At 48.0% G+C, this 25,420-nt stretch overlaps 1 protein-coding gene across 7 annotated transcripts in view; it reads right to left on the bottom strand.

The window, feature by feature from the left end:
• Nucleotides 1-478: 478 nt before the first annotated feature.
• The window catches only part of FCGR1A (Fc gamma receptor Ia), an 85,909-nt gene continuing 60,967 nt past the window's right edge, over nt 479-25,420 (bottom strand). For 5 of the 7 annotated variants that reach the window (XM_051858720.2, XM_070077765.1, XM_051858728.2 and 2 more), the window contains 5 exons: nt 9,451-9,471; nt 8,105-8,359; nt 2,932-3,183; nt 2,211-2,495; nt 479-1,424 (listed from right to left, as the gene is read on the bottom strand). In XM_051858720.2, coding sequence (XP_051714680.2) covers nt 1,075-1,424; nt 2,211-2,495; nt 2,932-3,183; nt 8,105-8,359; nt 9,451-9,471 — 1,163 coding nt within the window. In that variant the 3' untranslated portion in view covers nt 479-1,074. Of the gene's footprint in view, nt 1,425-2,210; nt 2,496-2,931; nt 3,184-8,104; nt 8,360-9,450; nt 9,472-9,863; nt 9,926-25,420 lie in introns of all 7 variants that reach the window. The other 2 variants (XM_008264511.3, XM_051858729.2) reach the window with 2 other exon arrangements.

Raw genomic sequence — 25,420 nt, forward strand, 5'->3', positions numbered from 1 at the left:
TTCCACAACAGAAAAACTGGTGTGAAGAATCCCATCAGTCATTGTGTTTGTCTTTACGTGTGAAACAAGTGGATTTAGTGGCTGCAGATACAGGGAAACTTTCTCTTTCTTCCCTTGTCCCCAGATTGAGTAAGCCACCCCCAGCCATCCCTTGCCAACCTGCGTAGGCTCTTCCAAATGTGGACTATATGGAGCAAAGAATAGACCTAGTGCTTTGTGGCCTCTACTCATTACTGCAGTGTTTCTATGTATGTTTCCAGCACTAGGTGGAGTAATAGAGAGAGAGCCCTTAGAAAGGTATGGGTGAGTGAAGGAAGAGGTCACCCAGCCCCTGTGGGGAAACTGGGAGGTGGGAACCCACCTGGAGAAGGCGTGAGATGGTACCAGGATTGACCAGAACCCCCAAGGTTTAGGATAGAGTTTTCCAAGAACCTATTTGTAACACAGCTGTAAGCCAGCAATAAAGGTAGACAAATCATATTGCTCGATTAGGATATTTATTTAATAAGATCAATTACATATGCCTCTGAATTTAGAAAAGTTATAAGGAAGCCTCCAATGAAATAATAACGCAGCATTTCTCATCCTAGATTGCCCCTTTGTGTCCCTCCAACACTTATGGAAACATTCTCTGTTAGCAGACTAAAAGAGAAGAGTCGTAAAATTACTGTTCTGAACACAGGGCTGTGAGGGCTTTCAATCTCACAGCCCTCAGAAGTCATCTGCAGGTGCTATCTTCTTCCTTTCCATCTACACGATTCCCTCTGGTCTCCCTGAAACCCACGACCTCCATCTGTGTGCCTCTCTCTCTCACTCTGTCTCCCTTGCTCTCTTTCATTCTTTCCAGGTCTGAATCTTGTAGTTTGTACCTAGCTGTCAAAAAACAGACTGTTTTTCAAAGTATCTAATAACCAGGCTAGACTTGACTTCCAAGTTTTTAAAGGTGTCTCTAGATGTCATTTCTGATCATCCTTGATTAATAGATTTGTGAATTAATCTCTATCAAAGTCAGGTTACTTATTTGCTCTGTTTAATAAGAGTTACAGGACAGGAGACCCAGAGTTCCAGTGTCAGTCAGTTGTAGGATACGTGTGCCCTGGCACTGGGCCGGAGGGGAAGGGCTGGGGGACTGGCTTCGTCCTTTGGCTGCTGCCCCTCTCCCTCCTTGGACTTCTGATGTGCCTCTTTTTGTAGCTCTTTTTCTTCCTGAAACTTTAGCTCTTTTTCTACATATCTGTCTTTGTGAAGGTAGGAAGTTACATTCTTCCCATGATCAGAAGACAAAGAGACTTTTAAATTCTCCTTTTTGTTTCTTTGCAGTTCTTTATATATTATCCAACACAGAACAGTGCTCACCAAAAATATTACTCCCATTGCGAGATGGAAAAGGATGTGAAACCAGACAGGATTTGGTGCCTGGGAGCCTGCAACAGGAAAAGACAGAGGAGCTACTACTGGGAAGCCAGAGGGGTCTAGCCGCATTCTGTTTGGAAGAGAAGGTTGGCCAAGCTCTAATGAGCCCGCCCTCCATGGGGGCCCCGGGGTAGTCTCAGGAAGCCCGAGGGAGCTACAGCTGGGTGGTGTGGGACACAGATGGGGTGGCCTGCAAGAATATTACCTGCCAGGACCAGGCCAGATGACTTAGTCGCTGGTTTCAGAAATGACTGCCATCTCTATGTTAGCTAATGGTTGAAATCAATTTGGGTTGAAGATTAACCCTTTGTTCTTGGTGCTAACAAGGCCTTGGCCTCAGTAAGACAGAGACACCTGGGCAGGTAGAGCTGTGCAGTCCACTCACTCGCTCTCTGGTAAATCTGCCCTGTGAACAACCTCAAACCAAAAATTTCCCCAGACCCATGACAGTAGATGGCAGGAACTCAATATACTGTAGGTGCAATTGTTGGCACAGGGGAAGGAAGGAGCCTAGGGGAGAGTAATGGAGAGCAGGGAGGGAGGACAGGAGGGGAGCAGTAGGGAGCGAGCCCAGGGGAGGCAGACAGAAAACGAAGAAGAAAAGGAGGAATAAAGGAAAGCCGAAAGCAAAGAAATGGGGGAAGGAAAGGAACGACCATGCGGAGAAGGGTGAAGTCCTGAATCGAGGTGGGAACGGACTGGTGGGCGTTCCCGGGGCGGATTCCCCCTCCTGCCTGGGCCATGGACTCCCCTCAGCCCCTCCATGGCTCCCGCGTCCCCCCGGTGCGCCCACTCACCGAGCACCCCCAGCTCCAGCACGACGCTGCGCTTCCGCACCCCTCCGTCCTCCGTGGCCGCCTCACACCAGTACAAGCCCAAGTCCTCCCCTCCGACACGTGGTATCTGGTATTGGGAGGACACGTTCCTGGCCTGCACGGTCTTGTTGCCCACGTAGAAGGAGAAGTAAAGGCGCAAGGCGGGGCTGTCCGGGAGCAGCTTCGTCTCACAGCTCAGCGTCACCGCGCTCCCCTCCTGGAGGGGCAGAGGGGAGGACGCCCTCAGCACCGGAACCCGAAAGAGCTCTAAGAGAAAGATGAGGGGGACACTGGTGAGCGGGACCACGGAGGCCACATCATCCTTGAGAGAGAGGCGGGGCTGTGAGCATTTCCCATGTCTTCCTGGGTTCTGCCTAAATGGAGCGTTCATCCAGCACATCAGATTACTTTCTAATTATTCTCCCAGCTAGCTTGATGTCTGTTCCTTGCAACTAAAATAACAAAGGACGAACTGGATCTTGATTGTGCCCTGACTCCGAGTTGACCCTGGATCATTGATGAGACACTGTAATGTAATGGAAAGAACAATGGACTCAGACCCAGAGCCTCGGTTTTGGTTCCAGCCCGGCCACTGGTCTCCGTGGCCTTCAGCAGGGCAGTCCGCCTCTCTGGAGGATTCGGGAGGCTCTGCCATGGTCCCTGTGTGCCTGACCACTGCAGCTCTGACTACACAGACCCGTACCTTGCACAGTGACAGACACTCCTGCTGATGTGTAGCGATACCTTCCCATGGCCGAGCAGTGATAAATGCCATTGTGATTCACGTTGGCTTTTGGAATGGTGAGTTCAGAATCCTGAGAAGAAAACTTAAAGGCGTTGCCGTTTTGATAGAAAAGCACATTGTACACCATCTTGTTCTTCCACGCGTGACACCTCATGGTCAGAGGTTCCCCTTCAGTGAAGACTCTGCCAGAGACCTGGAGCAGCAGCCAATCTGAAAAACATAGACCCAAAATGTAGGAATACGGAGGAGCAGGAACAAGGAGGCCAACGCTTTATCCCAGGGGCGCTCTTATCTTTCCTGCCTTGCACATGAAAACTCAGAGCTCTGCTGAATCTCCACCCTAATCTTATTCTGCAAATATCTTTAGATCTGGCAGGAAGAAAAGTAGTTATTACCAGCAGTTGAATATCCAGTCCCTTCTTATTTTCCCTTCCCAGATCTCAGAAGTTGTTTGGGGCTTAGACAGTTTACGTGGTAGGCAGAATTCTAAGATGACCCCCCAATGGACCATGTCCTTGTACATCCTCTTCAGTGTGTGTGGATCCAGTTACTTGCTTCTAGACAACAGAATATGACAAAGGAGATGGGGTCCCTCTTAACAGCTGTTAAAGAAGACTCTGTCTAGCATATTGGGTGGAAAGCTTTCCCGCTGGCCTGAAGAAGTAAGTTCTCACGTTGTCGGGGGTCCCTGAGAGGGCCACATGGCAGAGGGCTCTTGGAGCTGAGAGCAGACCCCAGTTTACAGCCAGCAAGAAAGCGAGGACCTCAGGCCTATAACCACAAGGCACTGAACTCAGCCAATGACCTTTGCAAGACCTGCCCAAGGGAGCACAGCCCAGCCAGCTCCCTGATTGCAACCATGGAAGACCCTGAGCAGAGCACCCACAGCTAAGCCAAGCTGTGCCTCACTTCCTCCCCATGGAAACTGGGACATAAGAGGCGTATGCTGTTTTAAGCTACTAAGTCTTTGGTTATTTGGAATGCTGCAATAGAAAAACAATACGCACTAACTCCTGTCACAGTTGTTAATAGGATCAGACATTCTGAGGCAAACACACAGAATGGCAACCATCCAGATGTGGATCCCCTACCAGGCTGGCAGGAACACCTGCAGATCAGTGATGGGGGGCAAAAACAAGCTGCTACTGAAAAGGCCCTTTCCTCTTGATGCAATCTCTGCATGTAACCAAGAATGCCTCCTTCTCCAGGCCCAGTTGGTTTGGCCAAATGGAGATGGGGTGATTTGGGGACCAAGGAGAAGAGACAACGGAATTCCTCCCTTCTTTTTTTTTCTGATTTCTTTTTTTTCTTTTTTGACAGGCAGAGTGGACCGTGAGAGAGAGAGACAGAAAGAAAGGTCTTCCTTTGCCGTTGGTTCACCCTCCAATGGCTGCCATGGCTGGCGCACCACGCTGATCCCAAGGCAGGAGCCAGGTGCTTCTCCTGGTCTCCCATGGGGTGCAGGGCCCAAGCACTTGGGCCATCCTCCACTGCACTCCCTGGCCACAGCAGAGAGCTAGCCTGGAAGAGGGGCAACCGGTACAGAATCCGGTGCCCTGACTGGGACTAGAACCCAGTGTGCCAGCACCACAGGCAAAGGATTAGCCTTCTCCACAAAACTCAGAATGGAGAGCAGGTGTTGCAGTGTTGTGTGTATGCAGCATGATGTTTACAGCCTTGGATGCTGCCATGGGGTTTCCAGATGAAATAATACTCTTCCCTCCCGTATTCCTATCCCCAAGTGCTCAAACACTCTACTTCCAAAACACACAGACATCTTTGCTTTATAAATCCAAAGCAGGAAGGGAAATTTTAATGTGTCTCCATCAGATGCTCTCTAAGTGCTAGTAATGTTAGAAAATATTTGAATGACACAGTGAATAGACTTCAGTTTGTGGAATACAGTGTCTTAGAGGAAGTTCATATACTTTTTTTCTTAAATATTATAACTTTTAAAATATTTATTTGAAAGGCAGAGCTACAGAGAGAGGGAGAGACAGATCTTCCATCCAATGGTTCACTCCATAAATGGCCACCACAGCTCAAACTGGGCCAGACTGAAGCTGGGAGCTTCTTCAGGTCTTCCACCTGGGTGCAGGGGCCGGAGCACGTGGGTCATCTTCCACTGCCCTCCTACCCACACCAGCAGGGAGCTGGATGGGAAGTGAAGCAGCTGGGACTTGAACCAGTGTGCATATGGGATGTTGGCATCACAAGTGGTGGGTAAACCTGCTGTGCCACAATACTGGCCACCATATACTTTCTAAACATGTGCATCAGTCATAAAAATTGAGCATGTTCCAGTGAGGCTGCAAAGCAATTTTCAACAAATACCAAGAAACTGATACCATAATTACCAAAAATTCTGAAAAAAGTTTGTAAAATTAGAAATCACAATGAGAAATCTCTCTCCAAAAAACTTCTAAATAATTTATGAGTAACTGAGAGGCAGAGAGGAAGAGAGAGGGAGAGAGAGAGAGAGAGAAAGATTAAAATGGGGATTTAAAATTTTTAACCTTAGTTGATAATGGGATGTTACATATCAAAACTTGTGAGATGCAGCTATTAGCTGACATTTCCTACTAAATTTCTTATCAAAAACCAATCATCTCCACAACCAGACCCTCAGAATAGGAAGGGAAAACTCATTCTAAGCCTTGTGATTGGCATGTGGGTCCACCTCAGCTTCATTTTCTTGGTCTCAGCATTCACAGATTTCCATGAAGTGGCTGAGAGTCAATGAAACTGCAATTGAACCTTCCCCCACTGAATAACTGTGGGAAAATATTTTTCCAATAGGACATAGAGAGCACCAACCACAAATTTGATTTATGCTAGTGAAATTAAGAACTTATGGTCATTGAAAAACAAAGAAATCACAATATGATGGTGAAAAGGCAAGCCACAGAGTAGGAGGAGATATTTGCAACACTTGGAAAAGGATTCACATCCAGAAATTCCTGTGAGTAAGAAAAAGACAATAGGAAAATTGGCTGAAAGACCAGATCATGTACATTACAAAAGAGGATATCAAAATAGGTAATAAATAAATAAATAAAAATAGTGTAAGGACTACTCAGCCAGGTCATTGTTGTGGCGTTGTGGGTAAAGCGGCTGCCTGTGATGCTGGCTTCCCATGTGGGTGCTGCTTTGAGACCCAGTTGCTCCACTTCCATTCCAGCTCTCAGCTAACGAACCTGGGGAAGCAGTGGAAGATGGCCCAAGTGCTTGGACCCCTGCCCTCTGTGAGAGACCTGGAAGGAGTTCCTGACTCTTGACTTTGGTCTGGCCCAGCCCTGGCTGTTTCGGCCATCTGGGAAGTGAACCAGTGGATGCAAGATTTCTCTCTCTCTCTCTCTCTTTTTCTCTCTTTCTCTCTCTGTGACCTTGCCTTTCAAATACATAATAAATAAATCTTAAGAAAAAAATAAATAGTGAACATCATAGTCACTAGGGAAATGCAAATTAAAGCTTCAGTTGTGGTACTATTGCACATCCACCAGAATAGCAAAAATAAAAATATGGAAAGCTTTTAGCATTGACAGATGAAGAGCAACTAAAACTCACACTCTGTGGACATGTAAACTGGGACAACCACTTTGAAAAAAGCATCTAGCAGTATCCACTAATGGTGAACATATGCATACTTTGTGTCTTGACAGCTCTACAAATCCACATCCAAAAACCACCCTACTATAAACTTCTAAATAACTTGTAATGACTATGACCCCTAGACATTTCCCAACAGGTGCATATCTGAATGTGCACCAAAACACAGGTAAAAAATATGACACTTTCCATCAGCACCATTAGTAAGAGGCTGAAACTGGGACAGCCCGAGTTGATCGATAGAGAATGTTAAACAGTATCAAGAACAAGTGAACTTCAACTTTGTGCATGAATTTCACAATGTGCAGAGGTAAGGAAAACAGACTCCCCCCTGCTGGGATCTATTTCTCCTCACTTGATCTATGGAACACTTCTGCTTCTGCTCGGATGATACTAGCACAGCTAGCACAGCTCTGTCAGCTCCCCGCCCTCTCCTTCCCAGAATTTAGTTCCAGAGTCCCGAGTGCCACAAGAGGAACCACTGGCTCCCCACAAACATTCTCAACATTTCTGTAGCTAAACTGCATTTCCTCTAAAACAACCAAGTCTGCATAAATGTGATTCTGCCTCCAGTGTGGATGACCTGTTCTAATATCCATGGCAAGGGAGTTTGAGCCATTGCTTCTGAGTAACTAAAAGATACCTTTGGTGTGTTGTCCTCAATAAGACGAACTTGGCCCTAAAGAATATTTCAGTCTCTATCTCTTCACAAATAGAAACTACATACAAGATTGAGTGGGTGGTGGGTTTTGCTTTTTTTTTTTTCCTTCTACACATTAATGTCTCACAGTAATTCCATGTCCAGGATACTATGGAATGTTCCTCAGATTAAATGCAGAAGGATGTTCATTGCAACATTGCTTGTAAAAGCAGAAGAATGGGAATGCCGTAGAAGCTTATGAACAGGCCAAGAGAGCAGAGAGGGTTGCAGTAACTAAGATACAGCTGAAGGAGAGGGCTGCAGAAAGTTGAGGAATAATCTGCGTTAGACTTTATTTCTAGTTTTCAATGAACTTTGTGAATCCTCATATCCAGCAGACATTTCAGACTGCATTCCTAGTGACAGACACAGACCTCCTTTTCAAGGGATGAAACTAAGATGTGGGGCAGTAAATAGAGCATCCTGCCAAACTCAGTGTTTCAAAAAGCTCCCCAGTTTTGTTTCTGTGGTAGGTAACCGAAGGATCAGGATTTTGGGATGGGAAGGGGATGTTCATTGTTCAGCATTGCACATTTGCCGGGACTGTTATTTACTCTGTTCAGGTGTACGTTTGAATAATGATAAAATTGCAGGGCTGAGTTTTGCTCCACTTGCTCCACTCACATCCAACTCAGTTGAGGCGCTGCAGGAGCACAGGCTGACTGCTGTGATGTTTGAGTGCACTGATTTAATGTTACGCGGTGGCACACAGGGCTGAGTCCCAGACCCGGATAAAGCAACACACACACATCTGCATCCAGCAAGGAGAAAACCAAGGATGACCACGGGGTTTCCAGGCCGTCTGCGCCAGGCCTTGCTTACCTCTGTGCACCTGCAGCTGCACGGGCTCACTTGGTGCTGAGAGCTCCGTCTGGCACCTGTATTCACCACTGTCATTGGCCTGGGCACCAGTGATGTAGTACCTGGGGGTCAGGGTCCGAATGGCTGTGCCATTGAGAAACCACTGTGCAGAGCTGTCCCCAGGCTGACGTGGCCCCTCACACTGTAAGGTCACGGCTTCCTCTTGGAACACATCGACCCACGGAGGCTGCAGGGTGATCACGGCCTTCGTGGGGTCTGCTTGGGGAGAAGACAGAATCAAAAGCAGCCAAGAGAGCAAAGGGAGTCCTTAAGACTCTGGGCCCTGGCACAGCTCTGTGGGTGACAGGAGAGACTGTGTTCAGGGTCATTAGAGAAGCAGGTGAGGGTGTCTGACTGGTGCAGAGAGCTCTGCTCGGGCTGTTAAGTCCTCAGTCTGGGCGTTGGGCTCTGGGGTTCCTGTAGGCACCCCCGTTGGTGAGCAATGAATCAGGGCTTTAAGGTAGGGCCACCTGGAGTTACTTTCCTTACCCTTAGTGCCTGCCTGACCCTGCAGGCGCAGCCCAGAGCTGCGTGAGCTTCTGCATGGAGACAGAGGTGCAGGCATCCCCTGGAGCCATCAGTAAGGCCTGGCTCGCTCCCAGGGGGAAAACCCAGCTAAGCTTGCTCATGAAATTACTGATTTGGAGGATGTTGGAAAAAACAGCAGAGCTGGGCTTCTATTTGAGCTGTGGTTTCTTCTTCCTTTATTTTGCAATTCAGGCTTTTTTTAATTTATTTTTTGACAGGCAGAGTGGACAGTGAGAGAGAGAGACAGAGAGAAAGTTCTTCCTTTGCTGTTGGTTCACCCTCCAATGGCCGCCGCGGTCGGCACACTGCGGCCGGCGCACCATGCTGATCCGATGGCAGGAGCCAGATACTTATCCTGGTCTCCCATGGGGTGCAGGGCCCAAGCACTTGGGCCATCCTCCACTGCACTCCCGGGCCATAGCAGAGAGCCAGCCTGGAAGAGGGGCAACCGGGACAGAATCCGGCACCCCGACCGGGACTAGAACCCAGTGTACCAGCGCCGCAAGGCAGAGGATTAGCCTAGTGAGCCGCGGCGCCGGCCTGCAATTCAGGCATTTTTAAGCATTTATTCCAGAGGTCTCAGCTCATTCAGAAATTTGGAAAAAAAAATTTTTAAGAATCAGAGTTTCATCAAACTAACATCTGAATATGGGGATTTTACACAATTTATAAATCTTTCCCCCTTCTGTCCACTCCCTAGTTCTCTCTGCTGCAGGTTAGGGACCCATGTTTTGAAGTGGAAAAGTGGCATGGGAGAAGTCGAGTTAGAAATCACTCACCCTCTTGCCCACCAACTGGAACTGCAAGAGACCAGAGAATAGAGACGTCAGCCGGTCAGCAGCAGGTGACAAGGAAGGGAGAACCGGGGAGACAGAATCAGTGTGGCATTAGAGATGCCAGCCTCGCTCCCTGGAATTCTCTCTGACCCCCTCCTCCAAAATCACTTACCAGCAGGACCAAACAGCCTACAGGTGGTTATCGACCCTTTGTTTTGATTTGAGGCTTCTGGGTTTAATGCTAGTTCAAGGCTCTTTTCCCCATCCTTTTGGTATAGTAAGTCCCACTAAACAGTGAAACCACAGATAGAGCTGCCTCCATACTCATGGCTGAATATACCAAAGGAAGAAAAAAAAATCTTGATTCCGCATAACCAGAGCCCATGTCCTTCTAGCCCCCTCTGAGCCCAACTCACCCCACAGGAGTAGAGCTGTCCACAGCCACATGTTGTCTCCAAGCTGGTGAGGGCCGTGAAATCTGTAACAGGCAAACCAATGAAGACGCTTGGTTAGAGGCTCTGGAGCCAAGATTAGAAAGAGGAAGGAAACTGCCACTTCTGACCATGTCCTTCATGGTCCTTTTCTGGGAAATACATCCCTGGCTTGTGAAGCGTGTGTTTCCAATTCTTGAGCCTCTTCTCTCCTCTCTCCAGTTTGAAGCTCTGGTTTTTGGGTCTTGAACTCTCCAAATCTATTGACATTGTTTTCTGATGATACTCTTCCTCTGCTATTTGTGTACTTAGGGCTAGAATTTGTCAAAACCTCATTTTAATATTTTATTTATTTACTTACATAGTTTATTTGAAAGGCAAAGAGACAGAGAGCAAGAAAAAGATATACAGAGACAGAGAGGCAGAACTCCTATCTGCTAGTTTATTCCCCAAATCCTGGCATTGGCCAGGGCTGGGCCAGGCCTTAGCTAGGAGCTGTGAACACAATCTGTGTCTCCCATTTGGGTGGCAGAACCCCAAGTGCATTAGCCATCACCTGCTTCTCTCCAGTGTGTGCCATTAGCAGGAAGCTGAAATAGGTATTGAGACTCAAGCGCTCTGACATGGGATACAGGTGCCCCTGGTGTGACTTAATTGCTTTATCAAAACCTTGCCTCCCTCATCTTTATAATGGTTTGAGGCCTGGTTATTGCCTCCAAAGCTTGATCATTTGAATCCAGAAGATTCTACATCAGTATCTATAAGTCATGTGAGAAGTTACTCATCTGTAGGAGCTCTCCTAATACAAACCCAACAACTATTTCTGGGAAATGCAGGTCAGATACGTCTCCATTGGGTAAAGGAAAAAAAAAGCCATCTTCCTGAAAGATATTATGACTTTGGAGTGTTTATCTTGGATAAATCCAAGGGAAAAAAAGGTTTAATAGAAATGCTTGTATTAGTCCATTTTCATTACTATAATCAAATGCCCAAAGCTGCAGAACTTTATAAAGACAAGAGGTTTGGGGGACTGCATGAGTTCAGCCTCTGGTGAGGGCCTAATTACAGGTGATGTTGTGGTGGGAGCAAGTGCAGAAGGGAGAGATCACATTAGTAGACAGGAACAGACAGTGAGCAGTTCAGGGGTGCAGTGAGCTCTTATCACAACTCACTCTCCTGAGAACCCACTCAGGGATCCCCAAGAACACCCTCGACTCCTACAGAGGGCAGCACCACGGATGACCTGAGGGCCACCAGGCCTCACCTCTTACAGTTCCCATCACCTCCACAGCACCACACTGAGGACCAAGTCTCCAGCGCATGAGCCCCTGAGCTAACACACTGCGCGCCAACCACAGCGATGCAGTCAGGAAGGAAAACAGCTGGTACCCAAGTGTAGAAATGTCTCTAGGAGGGAGGTTTCAGAATATGCGTGGGAAGCTCTGCATCACCTAGGTGAGTTGGTTCCTGAGGCAGCATGCTAAAAATTCTATAAGGTAGTCTACTGAGAAAGCAAGCTAAACAGAAGCTAGGATATGTTCACTGAGTGCCAAGAGACTTAGGTGGCTGTGGGGAGCAACTCGGACTAGACTGTTACTGGAATTAAGACTTACTCTATGCATCTGCTCTCCCACAATATGGCGCTGGGAGAGGAGGAAACAGCTTCTACACAGCTGCCTCCAGTTCAACCAACAAGCTGCAGGACCTGCTCCTGATTGGAGGAGAGCAGCGTACTTGGCGTGTGGGTAGCAGAGTTGGGATTGGTGGAAGAGGACTATAAAGGAGGAGAGAGACAACATGCACCAGGAACATCTAAGAGGAACATCTATCTGAAGGAACATCTGAGCAGCCCCCGAGAGAGCTGGCCGGCGGTGTGCCGCTCCCCCGCGGAAGTGGGGAAAGTGGCAGGGGGAACCGCCCTTCCACGGAGGTGGAAGGGACGGTAGCCAACCCGGGAAGAACCAGCAGCAAACCCGGGGAGGGCCAAGCAGACAAAAGAACAGCGCAGGGTCCTGTGTCGTTCCTCTGCGAAGAGGGGGAGCGACATAATGGTGCCGTGACTCGGATATGAAGCCTAGGCAGGGTTTAGTGTCGTTCCTCCACGAAGAGGCGGAGCGACATAATGGTGCCGTGACTCGGATAGGAAACTTAGGAGGGAAGAAACGGGAAGAAGTGGGAAAATACCGGAGAGAGAGACTAGCAAAGAGCCTAGGGAAAAGCCGGACGGAAAAGGTGCCGGAAGAAGCTATCGAAAGCCTAGGCATAGACTCGGATACGGACTGTGGGAAAGAAGTTAGGATTGAAAGCTAGGATTTAAAGTGAAAACAAGAAGAAACTTAGACTCAGATACAGACTGCAGGTTGAAAGTGAAAGTGAAACCTAGAAGAAACTTAGACTCGGATACGGACTGTGGGGAGAAGCCAGGAGAAATGAGAGGGGAATATTGTTGGAAGAAAAGTTAGCAAACATACCGGTTAGAGAAAAATGTTAGGGAGGATGAAGCCGTGGGGGCAGGCTGAGGCGGAGATGTAAGCTAGCTTTGGGATTCATCAGGTCAGCCCGGGGAGCAAAAGGCAAAAATCTGGAACCAGAGGCGGAGACGTGGGCCAGGTTGGAATCCGTCAGATTAGCCCGGGGAGCAAAAGACGGGAAGCCAAACCGAAAGGCGCAGACGTGAGCTAGGTTGAATTCGCCAGGTTAGCCCGGGGAACTTAGACTGAATATCGGTGGCGGAAACGTGAGCTAGGCTGTGTGACTCGCGGAAGCCGCCACGTGCAGAGAGAGCGCGCGGAGCACAAACGGGGAGAGCGCACAGAGCGTGAGTAGGAAACGTGGGGCTAGCACGAAGGCTGTGGTGCGGGCGCAAAGGGCGCGGAGACCGCGGAGCGCGCAGAGCCAGGAAGCCACCGCGTGGCGAGGCGCAGAGAAGCTGCCTCTGGGCGGGCGCCGGGAAGCCGCGGGGATAAGAGAAACAGAAGTTTAGAAGTAAAATGAGAGAAATAGGAATGCTGGCAGATAGAAGTAAAATAGGAGAAATAGGAATGCCCGGAGATAGAGAAATAGAGAAAAATAAGGCCTCCCCACAACACGACAATGAGAGAGCTTGGATTCAGTCTGCCTGATTAGTAAGACGATAAGCACCTGTGGGCGGCTGCAGGTCACCGAAGACAGGCACGTTATCAACATCAATTAGTCTCCCCACAATACGGCCTGATTGGTAGGGCTTGTAAGCACCTGTGGGCAACTCTAGCAAGCAGAGCAGAGTGTGTGCCGTGGGGCACCGAAGACAGGTGCGTATCAACGCCAAAAAATAAAAAGAAAGGGGGAGCTGTGGGGAGTAACTCGGACTAGACTGTTACTGGAATTAAGACTTACTCTATGCATCTGCTCTCCCACAATATGGCGCTGGGAGAGGAGGAAACAGCTTCTACACAGCTGCCTCCAGTTCAACCAACAAGCTGCAGGACTTGCTCCTGATTGGAGGAGAGCAGCGTACTCGGCGTGTGAGTAGCAGAGTTGGGATTGGTGGAAGAGGACTATAAAGGAGGAGAGAGACAACATGCACCAGGAACATCTAAGAGGAACATCTATCTGAAGGAACATCTGAGCAGCCCCTGAGAGAGCTGGCCGGCGGTGTGCCGCTCCCCCGCGGAAGTGGGGAAATTGGCAGGGGGAACCGCCCTTCCACGGAGGTGGAAGGGATGGTAGCCAACCCGGGAAGAACCAGCAGCAAACCCGGGGAGGGCCGAGCAGACAAAAGAACAGCGCAGGGTCCTGTGTCGTTCCTCCGTGAAGAGGGGGAGCGACAGGTGGCAATCTCACAAAGAAGAAAAAATGATTAACTATAGTTTTAATGATCTGTGATTACTTTAAAATTTACTGTAGATAGGGGAAATGGTCATCTTTCCTATTGATTACTGTTTATAGCCCTTGCCTATATTTGCTTTTTATTTATTTATTTATTTAACTTTTTATTCAGTGGAGCATTAAGTCTTTAGCCATAATGTAAGTCAAAAATTGTTATCTCAAAAACTACAAAAAAAAAAAAGATAAAAAGAAAGGGAGAGGGGTCGGTGCTGTGGTGTAGCAGGTAAAGCCGCTGCCTGCAGTGCTGGCATCTCATATGGGTGCTGGTTTGCATCCTGGCTGCTCCACTTCTGATCCAGCTCTCTGCTATGGCTTGGGAAAGCAGTAGAAGATGGCCCACGTCCTTGGGCTCCTGCACCCATGCCAGAGACCTGGAAGAAGTTCCTGGCTCCCGGCTCCTGGCTTTTTTTTTTTTTCTTCTCCTGGCTTCTGATTGGTGCAGCTCCAGCTGCTGTGGCCATCTGGTGAGTGAACCAGCAGATGGAAGACCCCCCCCCCCACCTCTCTGTACTCTGCCTTTCAAATAAATAAATAAATATTTTAAAAAAGGAAAAAAGAAGGCAGTAGGTGTGAAGAAGAGAGGAAGAGGAAAGGAGGGAGGAAGGGAATATCATTATATTCTTAAAATTGCATCTATGAACTATATGGAATCTGTTAAAAACTAAGAAAATTAAAAATAAATTAAAAAAAGAATGATGACAAATGATGTTGTACATTGACTGCTGGTTCCAACTTCTCACCCTTCTCTGAATCCACATGATCTCCTGTTAAATTAAATCACCCAGAGACTGTTGTTTTGATGTAGGTGCCTGCACTAGGGGCCAGCAGACCAGACTAAAGCAGAATGCAGTCAGTCACACTAGGTGCCACGGGCTCGAATGGTGCTCTGAAACAGGCCAGTTTCCAAAACCCGGCAATCAGTCAGTTTTTTTTTTTTTTTTTTTTTTTTTTTTTTTTTTTTTTACAGGCAGAGCAGATAGTGTGAGAGAGAGACAGAGAGAAAAGTCTTCCTTAGCCGTTGGTTCACCCTCCAATGGCCGCTGCTGCCGGTGCGCTGCGGCCGGCGCATCGCGCTGATCCGAAGCCAGGAGCCAGGTACTTCTCCTGGTCTCCCATGGGGTGCAGGGCCCAAGCACTTGGGCCATCCTCCACTGCACTCCCTGGCCACAGCAGCGAGCTGGCCTGGAAGAGGGGCAACCGGGACAGAATCTGGTGCCCTGACCGGGACTAGAACCCGGTGTGCCAGCGCTGCAAGTTGGAGGATTAGCCTAGTGAGCCACAGCACCAGCCAGCATGATGGGTTAAGTTACCCCTTGGATGCCTGCATCCTGTGTTTTAGTGCCTGGCTCCAGTCTCCAGCTTCCTGCTTATGCCCGTTCTAGGAGGCAACAAATGATGGCCCAAATGCTTGGGCCTCTGCCAACTATGTGGGAGACCCAGAAGGAGTCCTGTGCTCCTGGCTTTGGCCTGGCCCAGTCCTGGCTGTTTCAGACACTGGGGTATGAGGCAGAGGATGGAAGATCTCTGTCAATGCCTCTCACTCTTTCTCTCCTACCCCTTTTCAAATAAAATGAAGATTCAAAAATATTTTTAAAAAGGGGGGCCGAGTTTATCTGAGCCGGCACGCTACGGGAATCCCTCTGCTTTATCTCTGTCAGGAAACTAGCACAAACACTGCCGATCCGCTTTTTGTCCTGTTTCTGTTCGCCTCAGCCCTTGTCTCTTTATAAAGCCAGCTCTCTCGGCTCAGCTCATCAGCCCAACTCTAGGATCACAGACACAAACAAACCACACCTCTAAATGCCATGTCTGAGACTCCACAGCCTCCTGAGAGACGGAGGGATCCTCCCCGACTCCTGACGGTGGCTTCTCCATGCGGCTTTCACCAGGCAGTGCGATGTGGAGGATGACAAGGCGCTAACTGGAATTTAGAACTTACGACTTCACCCGCTGTGTCTCACTCTCGTGCTCTTGCGGTCGTCACGCTCTCTGGCTGCCCAGCACAGAGGGGCGCAGAGCTGCCCCAGCCATCTCGCGAGCTGGGGCACCAGGAATCCATGCTTGCTGGGGCGCCACTGGGAGTTTCAGACAGCTACAGAGCAACAGCTGAGTGACGCAGGCGGAAGTTAGGAAGAACTGGGGAGAATGCGGTTGTTCTCAGAGATAAGCCTCCTCACAGGATGTTCACATTCAGTGTCTGCATTCGTACCCATTATACCCCTCTGTTTTGCCTCCGAGTCTTCCACTGTATCGCTGTACCATGATTTATTGCATTAATCCTTCCTCATACACATGTAGTTTACATGTCATTTTTTTACTGCTATGTCCAGCTCAGTGGTGAACTGTTTTGAACCTACCCTTAAGTACTGGACTCATTATTTCTTTAGGACACATTCCTAGAGTCTGCAGTGTCCAAAGGAAACACATATTTTTTTCTTTGGATAGATTCAGTCAGATTGCCTGTCATCACCATTGCTGCCTGTATCTGTAGAGTGCATATTATAGGCCAGACAAGCACAATAACCTGTGAGGACACGGTATTGTTATCGCCATTGTAAATGAGAAAACTCATCCGAGGGGAGTTCATAGCTTGGATTGAAAACCAGGCAGCTTTGTTTCCTTTATAGTCTCATTAATAGAGCCTAACAGTGACCACCTCATCCCTGGCAATTCTTGTCGCTTACTTTTGGGTGGAGAATGGTTTAGAATGGTCTACAGCACAATGTTTAATATGTCTTTCTTTTAAGATTTATTTATTTATTTGAAAGTCAGAGTTACACACAGAGAGAAGGAGAGGTGGAGAGATGTCTTCCATCCGCTGGTTCACTCCCCAGTTGGCTGCACCAATCAGGAACCAGGAGCAAGAAGCTTCCTCTGGGTCTCCCATGTGGGTGCAGGGAACCAAGGACTTGGTTCCCGGCCATCTTCTACTGCTTTCCCAGGCCACAGCAGAGAGTTTGATTGGAAGTGGAACAGCCAAGACTCGAACTGGCACCCATATGGGATGCCGGCACTGCAGGCAGCGGTTTTACCCACTACACCACAGTGCCGGCCTCTGCTTAATATGTTTTGTGTGCTGTTGTAGCAGTTCCTAAACAGCTGACATATACTACTTTAAAAAGTTACATTTATTTATTTGAAATGCAGAGAGGCAAATGGATAACAGGGGAAGGGAGGGAGGGAGGGAGAGAGAGAGAGAGAGACAGACAGACAGACAGACTCATATTTGCTGGTTCACTCCCCAAATACCTGAAATGGCTGGTGCTGGGTGGGACCAAATCCAGGATCTCGGAACTCAATCCTGATCTCCCACATGGGCAACAGGAACCCAACTACTTAAGCCATCCTTCCTGCCTTCCAAGGTCTGCACCAATGAGAAGCCCGAATTAGGAGCCAGAGCTAGGCATTGAACTCAGACACTGTAATGTACGACATGGGTATCTTGTCATCTTAACCACTAGGTGAAATGTCCACCCCATACTACTTTTATATACTTTTTGCTAATGCTAGAAGTGATTTAAAGAGCTTTGCCTAAAGTTTACCTGATATTTTTCTTCAAATGCCACTCATTCTAAAAACTTCCTGATTGGTTCATCTTTAAGTTTCTATTGGAAACTCCCATTGTGGAAGACAGTATGGAGATTCCTCAGAAGTCTGAAAATAGATCTATCACATGACCCAGCCATCCTACTCCTGGGAATTTACCCAAAGGAAATGAAAGCACATGAAAGATTTATTTGTACCTCCATGTTCAGCTCAATTCACAATAGCTAAGATATGGAACCAACCCAGATGTCCATCACCTGATTACTGGATAAAGAAAATGTGGTATATATACATGATGGATACTACTCAGTCATAAAGAAAGAATGAGATCCTGTCTTTTGCAACAAAATGTATGCAACTGCAAACCATTATGCTTAGTGAAATAAGCCAGTCCCCAAAAGACAAATATCATGTTTTCTTGATTTGCAGTAGTTAATATAGAATACAAAAAAACTGATATGTAAGAATGAACTTGACATCTTATGGTTTGATTATTGGTTATAGCCCCGGCAGTCATGGCTGTGGGCCGGGGAAGGCAGAGCTGAGCCCCGTGGTCTTCCCGCGCGGCGCAGGCAGAGGGTCTCCAGGCTGTGGTGCGGGGAGGGGGACTCAGGCGGGCCCAGTGGAGTCCCTGAGTGAGAAGAGGAACCCGAGGGGCTTTCTTAGAGTGGACAGGCCAAGGCCTGGAAGGGAGGAAGCTGCCCGCAAAGGGAGAATTCCAGGGACCTGCAGAGGGCACCCCAAGAACCCAGCAGAGGAGTGAGCCGCGCAGGTGTGTGGAGAGCGGGGCCGGGCGTGGGCTTGGGGAGGAACCACGGGAAGGGATTCGCTGGCACCGTACTCGGCGCGCACGGCCGGCCACAAACAACGCCCGTTCCCGATTCGTAAATGATGAAGTTTCAGGAAAGGGTGCTCCGGAGCATGCACTGTTGTTTGATGGCGTTTGACCTTCAACCCGGCTTCTTTCAAATCCTTTCAAACCTGGCTGCCCCTTTATCAGCTACATTTAGGTAATACACTAAATCCTTTGGTATCATCTCAACAGTGTTCACAGCATCCTTACCCGAAGTGGATTCCACCTCGCAAAACCACCCTGTTCACCCCTAAGAAGCAACTCCTCATCCGCTAAGGCTCCATCAGGAGATTGCAACGATTCAGTCCCTGCTCCAGCTCCACTTCTAATTCCATTGCTGCCCCCTCTGCAGCTACTGCGTGCACCCGACCCCTCACAGCCAGTGCTGATGGCTGCAATCAGCTTCTTCCAGTCTCCTGTTGAGGCTGACATTTTGGCCTCCTCTCCTGCCTAAATGAAGGATGTCCTTATTAGCATCGAGAGGGTGAATCATTTCCAGAAGGTTTTCCATTTACCTTACCCATATTCATCAGAGGAATTGCTACCTACAGTAGCTATAGCCTTACAAAATGCATTACTTAAATAACAAACCTTGAAAGTCACAATGGGTCCTTGACCCATGAGGGCAGAGTGGATGTTGCATTCACAGGCATGGAAACAGCATTAACTTCACGGAACATCTCCATCAGCACCCTTGAGACACCAGGCGCATTGCCAGTGAAAGGAATCTTCTCTCTCCTGAGCAGCAGGTCACAACAGTGTTACAGCTATTCAGCAAACTCCCCTGAAACCTGCGCGCTGGCAACCAGACTCTGGCTGTCTCCGAAACACGGGCACAGTAGATTTTCCGTATTTCTTCAGGGCCCTGGCATTTCACGTGGCAGATGAGCATTTTCAGCTGAAAGCCGCCAGCTGCATCAGCCCCTAACAAGAGAATTATCTGTGCTTTGGAGCTCTGAAGCCAGTCGCTGGCTTTTCATCTCTGACCTTCCTAGGTGGCTCCTTCCATCATAAGGCGGTGGCGCCCACACTGAGAAAATCCACATTGAGAAAAGCCTTCACCCATCGCCTTAGCTCCACCTTCCGGATAGCGCGCTGCTGCTTCTACAGGGGCACCTGAAGCTTCACCATTTGCACCTGAGAGGCCCCTCTGGACCAATCGCTGCCAGCTCCTGGTGCTTCCTCCGCAGCTTCCGTGCCTTTCTCTCAGCCTTCATTGAATGCAGGGAGTTGGGTCTCGCTCTGGGTTATGCCTCGGCATCAGGGAACGGTGTGGTGGGTCTAGTCGTCGTCCAGACTGCTGGAACTTTCTCCACCAGCGCTAAGGCTGCTTCCCTCGCTCATCATGGCACTGCAGTCGAGCTTAGTTCCCTCCAGGAACCTTTCCTTTGCAGCCGCCACTGGGCTCAGGGGCGCAAGAGGCCCAGTGTGCAGCCCCACTTGACTTCCCATTTGTTCCTCACTACGCTTCATCGTCCCTAGCGTTTGATTTAATGGGAGAGGTCGCTGATCCTCGTGCTCATTCAACACGGGAGGCCACTGTATAATTATTAATTGGCCTAATAGTTGTGCCTTGGGGAATAAAGAGATCTGGGGAGGTGAGGGATGGGGGAATGGTCATTTGGTTGGTGGAGCTGTCAGACATAGACATTTTCGATTCAGCTTGCCATCTTATATGGGTGCAGTTTGCGACACCCCAAAACAATTACAAGAGGAACACCAGATGTGACTGAGCAGAGATCACCATAACAGGTATAATGATGATGAAAAAGTCTGAAATATTGACAGGCTGACCAGAATGGGCCATAGGGACGTTAGGGAGCACAGGGTTGAGGAATGATGCCAAGGACTTGCCAGACTCAGGGTTGCCACAAATCTTCAGTATGAAAAAGGAAAATATCTGTGTAGTGCAATTAAGGAAGCAAAATAAAACAAAGTGTTTGTATGTTTTTTCTAATCAAATAGTATTTTAAAATTTGTCTTTTCCAAATGTTTGGTATAGTATAAAGGAAATGCAGTTGTTTTAGGGAGTATTGATTTTGTATCCAGGTAAGTTACTAAATTCTTCCACATTTCTTTTTTCAAATTTATTTGCCCTTTTTTAAAAAAGATTTTATTTACTTATTTGAGAGGCAGAGTTACAGACACAAACACACACACACACACACAGAGAGAGAGAGAGAGAGAGAGAGAGAGAGGTCTTCCATTCACTGGTTCACTCCCCAAATTTCCACAAAAGCTGGAGCTGGGCTGATCTGAAGCCAGGAGCCAGGAGCTTCTTCCAGGTCTCCCATACAGGTTTGGAGACCCAAGGAGTTGGGCCATCTTCCGCTGCTTTCCCAAGCTGTAGCAGAGAGCTGGATAGGAAGAGGAGCAGCTGGGACATGAACCAGTGCCCATATGGAATGCCAGTGCCACATGTGGCAGTTTTACCCACTATGCCACAGCACCAGTCCCTAGCCAATTCTTTTATGTTTTCTTTGTAGATATTTGTATTATTTTCAAATGTTTAGAGATTTATTTTTACCTTTCCAATCCTTATATGATTATTCATTATAAGATTTAGGTAGATCTATTTCTTCAGAGAAGTAACATCTTATTTTTTAGTTTCCTAAGTCATAAATGGATATTAAATTTTTGAATGCTTTTTCTATATAAATTGAGATAATAATACTATTTTGTCCTTAAATTTATTAATGTGGCTAATTATAGTTACAAATTTTCTGCTGTTTAAAAACTCTTAAATTTCCCAGCAGATCTAATCCCATCATAATTTATTGAATAATTATGGTCTTAGTGTGTTAATATTTTGTACTCATGATTTTTTTCCTTCAAATCCATCAGTGTTATGGATTTTCAAAGAAGAAATTTTAGACTTTGTAGCTTCTGTGTTTTGTAGCTTGGATCTTCTATTTTAGTAATTTTTACTTTTATCTTTATTATCTTATTCTTTCTCCTGTCTTTGGAGTTATCCTGTCATTTTTCTAATTTCTTAATTCTCACACTTGAGTTGTTAATCTTAACTTTTCTATTTGTTTTTAAAAAAATCTTTTATTTGTTTTCATTTTATTTGAAAGGCAGGAAGACAGACAAAAAGAAAGACAGGCAAAGAGGGAGCTTCCATCTGCTGGCTGACTCTCCAAATGCCCTGCTGGGCTGGGCTGAAGCCGGGGCTGGGCACTCAATCTGGGGCTCCCACATGGTGACCGGGATGCAGGTCCCCGAGCCATCATTGGCTGCCTCCAGGGTGCGCCTTAGTGGAAGCTGAATTAGAAGCAGAGTAGCTGGGACTTGAACCAGGAACTCTGATATGGGATGCAGGCATCGCCCCCCCATCTTTCCTTTCTTCATTGCTAATAAAAGAACACAAGTTTCCATTTATTTTAATGGTTAGTTTAGCTGTATCAAATAACTTCAGATCCATGTTGTTTCTGTTATTTGTGAGTATCTAAAATTGCCTGAAGTTTTAACAATTTTTACTTATCTACCATTTTTTTCCCATTTCTTTCCTCTCATGATTTTGTATTTGTACACACTAGTTCTTAGAAAAAAAGTTTTTCCTAAAAAATGTACCACACATGTTTTACGTAAGATAGTATCATCACCAGAATAAAAAACATTTTTTTTTTTTTTTTGCAATAATGTCAGGGTTAATCTGCCAATTCGAATCTATGGAGGATGTCGTCTTGGGTGCTGCAGAGCAGAGCTCCTTGGAGTGGTTGGTGGAGACGGTTTAATGGGCGCTGACCCTGGCCAGGTGGGTGGGAACAGCGGGGGAGAGGCGTGGGTGGGAGGAGACCGGCCAAGGATGAGCCAGAGCCTCAGGGCCCCGGGGCCTTAGGCTTCAGGTCCCAGTTCCTCTCTGCCGGAGCGCCTGGGAGACACAGACCAGGGGGCGTCGCAGGTGCGTTCGCAGCTGCCTCTGGCACAGCCGCCCACCGACGCGCGTGTCCCAGACGACCGAAGCTCTTCTTACCCCGCCTCCCAGCACCCCCAACAAGGGCTCCGATTTTTGGAAACAGCAAAAATATCCAAATAGTTACACATGCAGCGCTGTGCTGCTTGTTTCTGTCGCGAAGGTGGCAACTGTCCCGCCCCTCAGCCTCTGCAGGTCCCTCCCTCCCTCCCAATGACCTCTGTACCAAGCGAATAGGAGGCCTCGGGCCGCGGGGGCTGCTGCAGGGTGCCGGGGTGCCAGGGCACAGGCCGCGGGACAGGGCAGAGTCCCAAAGGTGCGGTCCCCCCTGCCCCTTGCGGCGCGACCTCTGCCAGGCCGCGCCTAGAATTGCTCCGGGATGGTGACAGTGTTCACTTCCCTGGCAAGTTCTCAGTTGTCACTTTCCTCTCTTCCCGTCTGTTCCTCACCTCCTCCTGCTGCTGCTCCCTGATGCTTGCCAGCTGCGCCTGCTCTGTCTTCCCAGCTAAATGCACGGTCAAGTAGTGCGCTTTTTACTTTTCTGCTTCTCTGTTCCTTTTCTCTCTGTCCCTGAAAACTCTTGTGGCGTGTCCAGATCCTGTCCCGTGAGCTTTGGGGTTGTCTGTGCTACCCGGCAGGGGTTCCCTTCCATGTCTTGTGCTTTTGCTGGTTGTTTTCATCTCCATCCTCTCACCTGAGCCTAGAGGCGCCTTTTCCTTTGGGGGTCACCTGCAGCTCCATCTGCACCTGCTCCTCATCTTCTTCTGCCCTAACCTCTTTCTTTTCAGCCTGGAGCTGAGCAGTCATCTCCTAAGGGCTCAGAACCTGCCTTGCCCAGCTTTTGTGCCCCCTTCCTCCCTCCGAGAGGCATCACAGGGCTCCACAGGCTCAGGATGAACTCTTTAGAGGATAATTCTTTCAATACTCATCTTTAGGCAAGGCCAGTGAAATTATAGCCAGAAGTTGTGGAATGCTAACATAGACTATTTTCTGGAGAAGTTCTGTTTTACCATATTCTTCACCAAATTTTTAACTATGACAGATCTATTTATGTTTTCTTCAAAATTTTTTTGAAGATTTATTTATTTGAAGCCAGCATGACAGAGAGGAAGAGACAGAAATAGAGATCTTCTCTCAGTTTGTTAAGATGCCAAATGCTGGCAACACCTGGTACTGGGGTAGAATGAAAACAAGAGCCAGGAACTCCATCTGGGTCTCCCCTGTGGGCGGCAGGAACCCAGGTACTTGGGCCAACACCTGCTGCCGCCCAAGTGCATTATCAGGAAACTGGGTTGAAAGTGTAGGCAAGGGGCCAGCATCATAGTATAGCAGGTTAAGCCACCAACTGATATGCCAGAATCCCATATGGACGCCAGTTCTAGTCCCAGCCCCTCCACTTTGTTTTCTTTCTTTTTTAAATAAGTCCTTAACATTATTTTATCATGTTTTTAGAACACTTTTATTTAATAAATATGAATTTCATAGATGCAACTTTTGGAATATAGCGGTTCTTCCCCCCGTACCCACCCTCCTACTCCCAAACTGTCCCACCTCCTACTCCCTCTCCCATCCCATTCTTCATTAAGATTCATTTTTAATTATCTTTTTTTTTTTTTGACAGGTAGAGTTAGACAATGAGAGAGAGAGACAGAGAAAGGTCTTTCTTTCATTGCTTCACTCCCCCAATGGCTGCCATGGCCGGCGCACCGCGCCGATACGAAGCCAGGAGCCGGGTGCCTCCTCCCAGTCTCCCATGTGGGTGCAGGAACCCAAGCACTTGGGCCATCCTCCACTGCTCTCCTGGGCCACAGCAGAGAGCTGGACTGGAAGAGGAGCAACTGGGACTAGTACCCAGCGCCCCTAACTGGGACTAGAACCCGGGGTGCCGGCACCGCAGGTGGAAGATTAGCCAAGTGAGTCATGGAGCCAGCCTAATTATCTTTATATACAGAAGATCAACTCTATACTAAGTAAAGATTTCAACAGTTTGCACCCACACAGACACACAACATATAAAGTACTGTTTGAAGATTAGTTTTACTGTTCTCATAGTACAACACATTAAGGACAGAGGACCTGCATGGGGAGCAAGTGCACAGTGACTCCTATTGTTGAGATAACAATTAACACTCTTATTGATGACATCAGTGATCACCCAAGGCTCTTGTCATGCTGCTCCACTTTGAATCCAGCTCCCTGCTAACACGCCTGGGAAAGCAGCAGAAGATAGCCCAAGTGCTTGGGCCCCTCCCACACACGGGGGAGACCCACACGAAGCTCCTGGCTCCTGCCTGGCCAGCCTGGCTATTCCTGGCCGTTGCTGCCATCTGGGGAGTGTACCACCAGATGGAAGATCTCTCTCTCTCACTCTCTTTCTCTCTCTCTCTCTCCCTCTCTGCCCGCTGATGAAATTCTATTCCTTAATATTCTTAGGGATTAATGAATGAATAAAGGTGCTGATTTTTTTTTTTCTTATAACAGCTATGGGAGGAGGCAGATTGGAGAGCGGCAAGGAACTCCATTATAAGTGCAGTTGACTGAGTGTGACTTACAGTGCAGTATCGCTTCAGCTAGATGCTTGCACTCCAACGCCACTGCCTGCGTCTTCGGGCACACAAGCCGGGCAGTCAGTTACTCTCACTCGGTGACTGAGGTCTGTGGTGGTCGGAGCGATGTCTCTGAACTTTGGTGAGCCCTTGGCTCACATTGCTGGTAAGCGGGGCTGGAGGTGGATTGATGGGCTTGGCAAGACAGTGTCTCATCCTTTTGTCTCATCTCATCAGAAGGTGTGCACACAGTCACCCTTATTTATGCGTGACAATTTCTGCACAGGGACTGTGTTTATCAGGGCTTTAGCCAATCGCTAGCGGAAGGCTCACCCTTACTCAGAGTTTGCTCCATGCCACCGAAACTTGGTTCCTCTTCCTCCCACAGCCTCTGTGCCAATTCTCAGCTGGAAGTGAAAACTAAACTATTTGGAAAGGCAAAGTAACAGAAATGAAAATAAATACTTCCATCAAAATGAGGCTTGAACACTCTAACATTTTGCTGAGCTAAGAACATCCACTAGGGCATGGGGTTAGCCTGGCAGGTAAGTCTCCAGCTCCAGACACCAGCTTCCTGCTGATGCAGACCCTGGGAGCCAGCAGTGATGGCTCAAGTAATCCATTCCTGCCACTGGTGTGGGAGATCTGGACTGAGTTCCCAGATCCTGGCTTTAGCTCAGCCCAGTTCTGGTTCTTGTGAGCATTTGGGCAGTAAACCAGCAGATGGAAGTATGCACTGCCTCTCATATATTGTTTAAAAACCAAAAGAACATTTAGCTACAGCCTCTTTTGCACATGAGATAAATAAAGCTAA

Source organism: Oryctolagus cuniculus, chromosome 7, assembly GCF_964237555.1.
Source record: "Oryctolagus cuniculus chromosome 7, mOryCun1.1, whole genome shotgun sequence".
NCBI lineage: Eukaryota > Metazoa > Chordata > Mammalia > Lagomorpha > Leporidae > Oryctolagus > Oryctolagus cuniculus.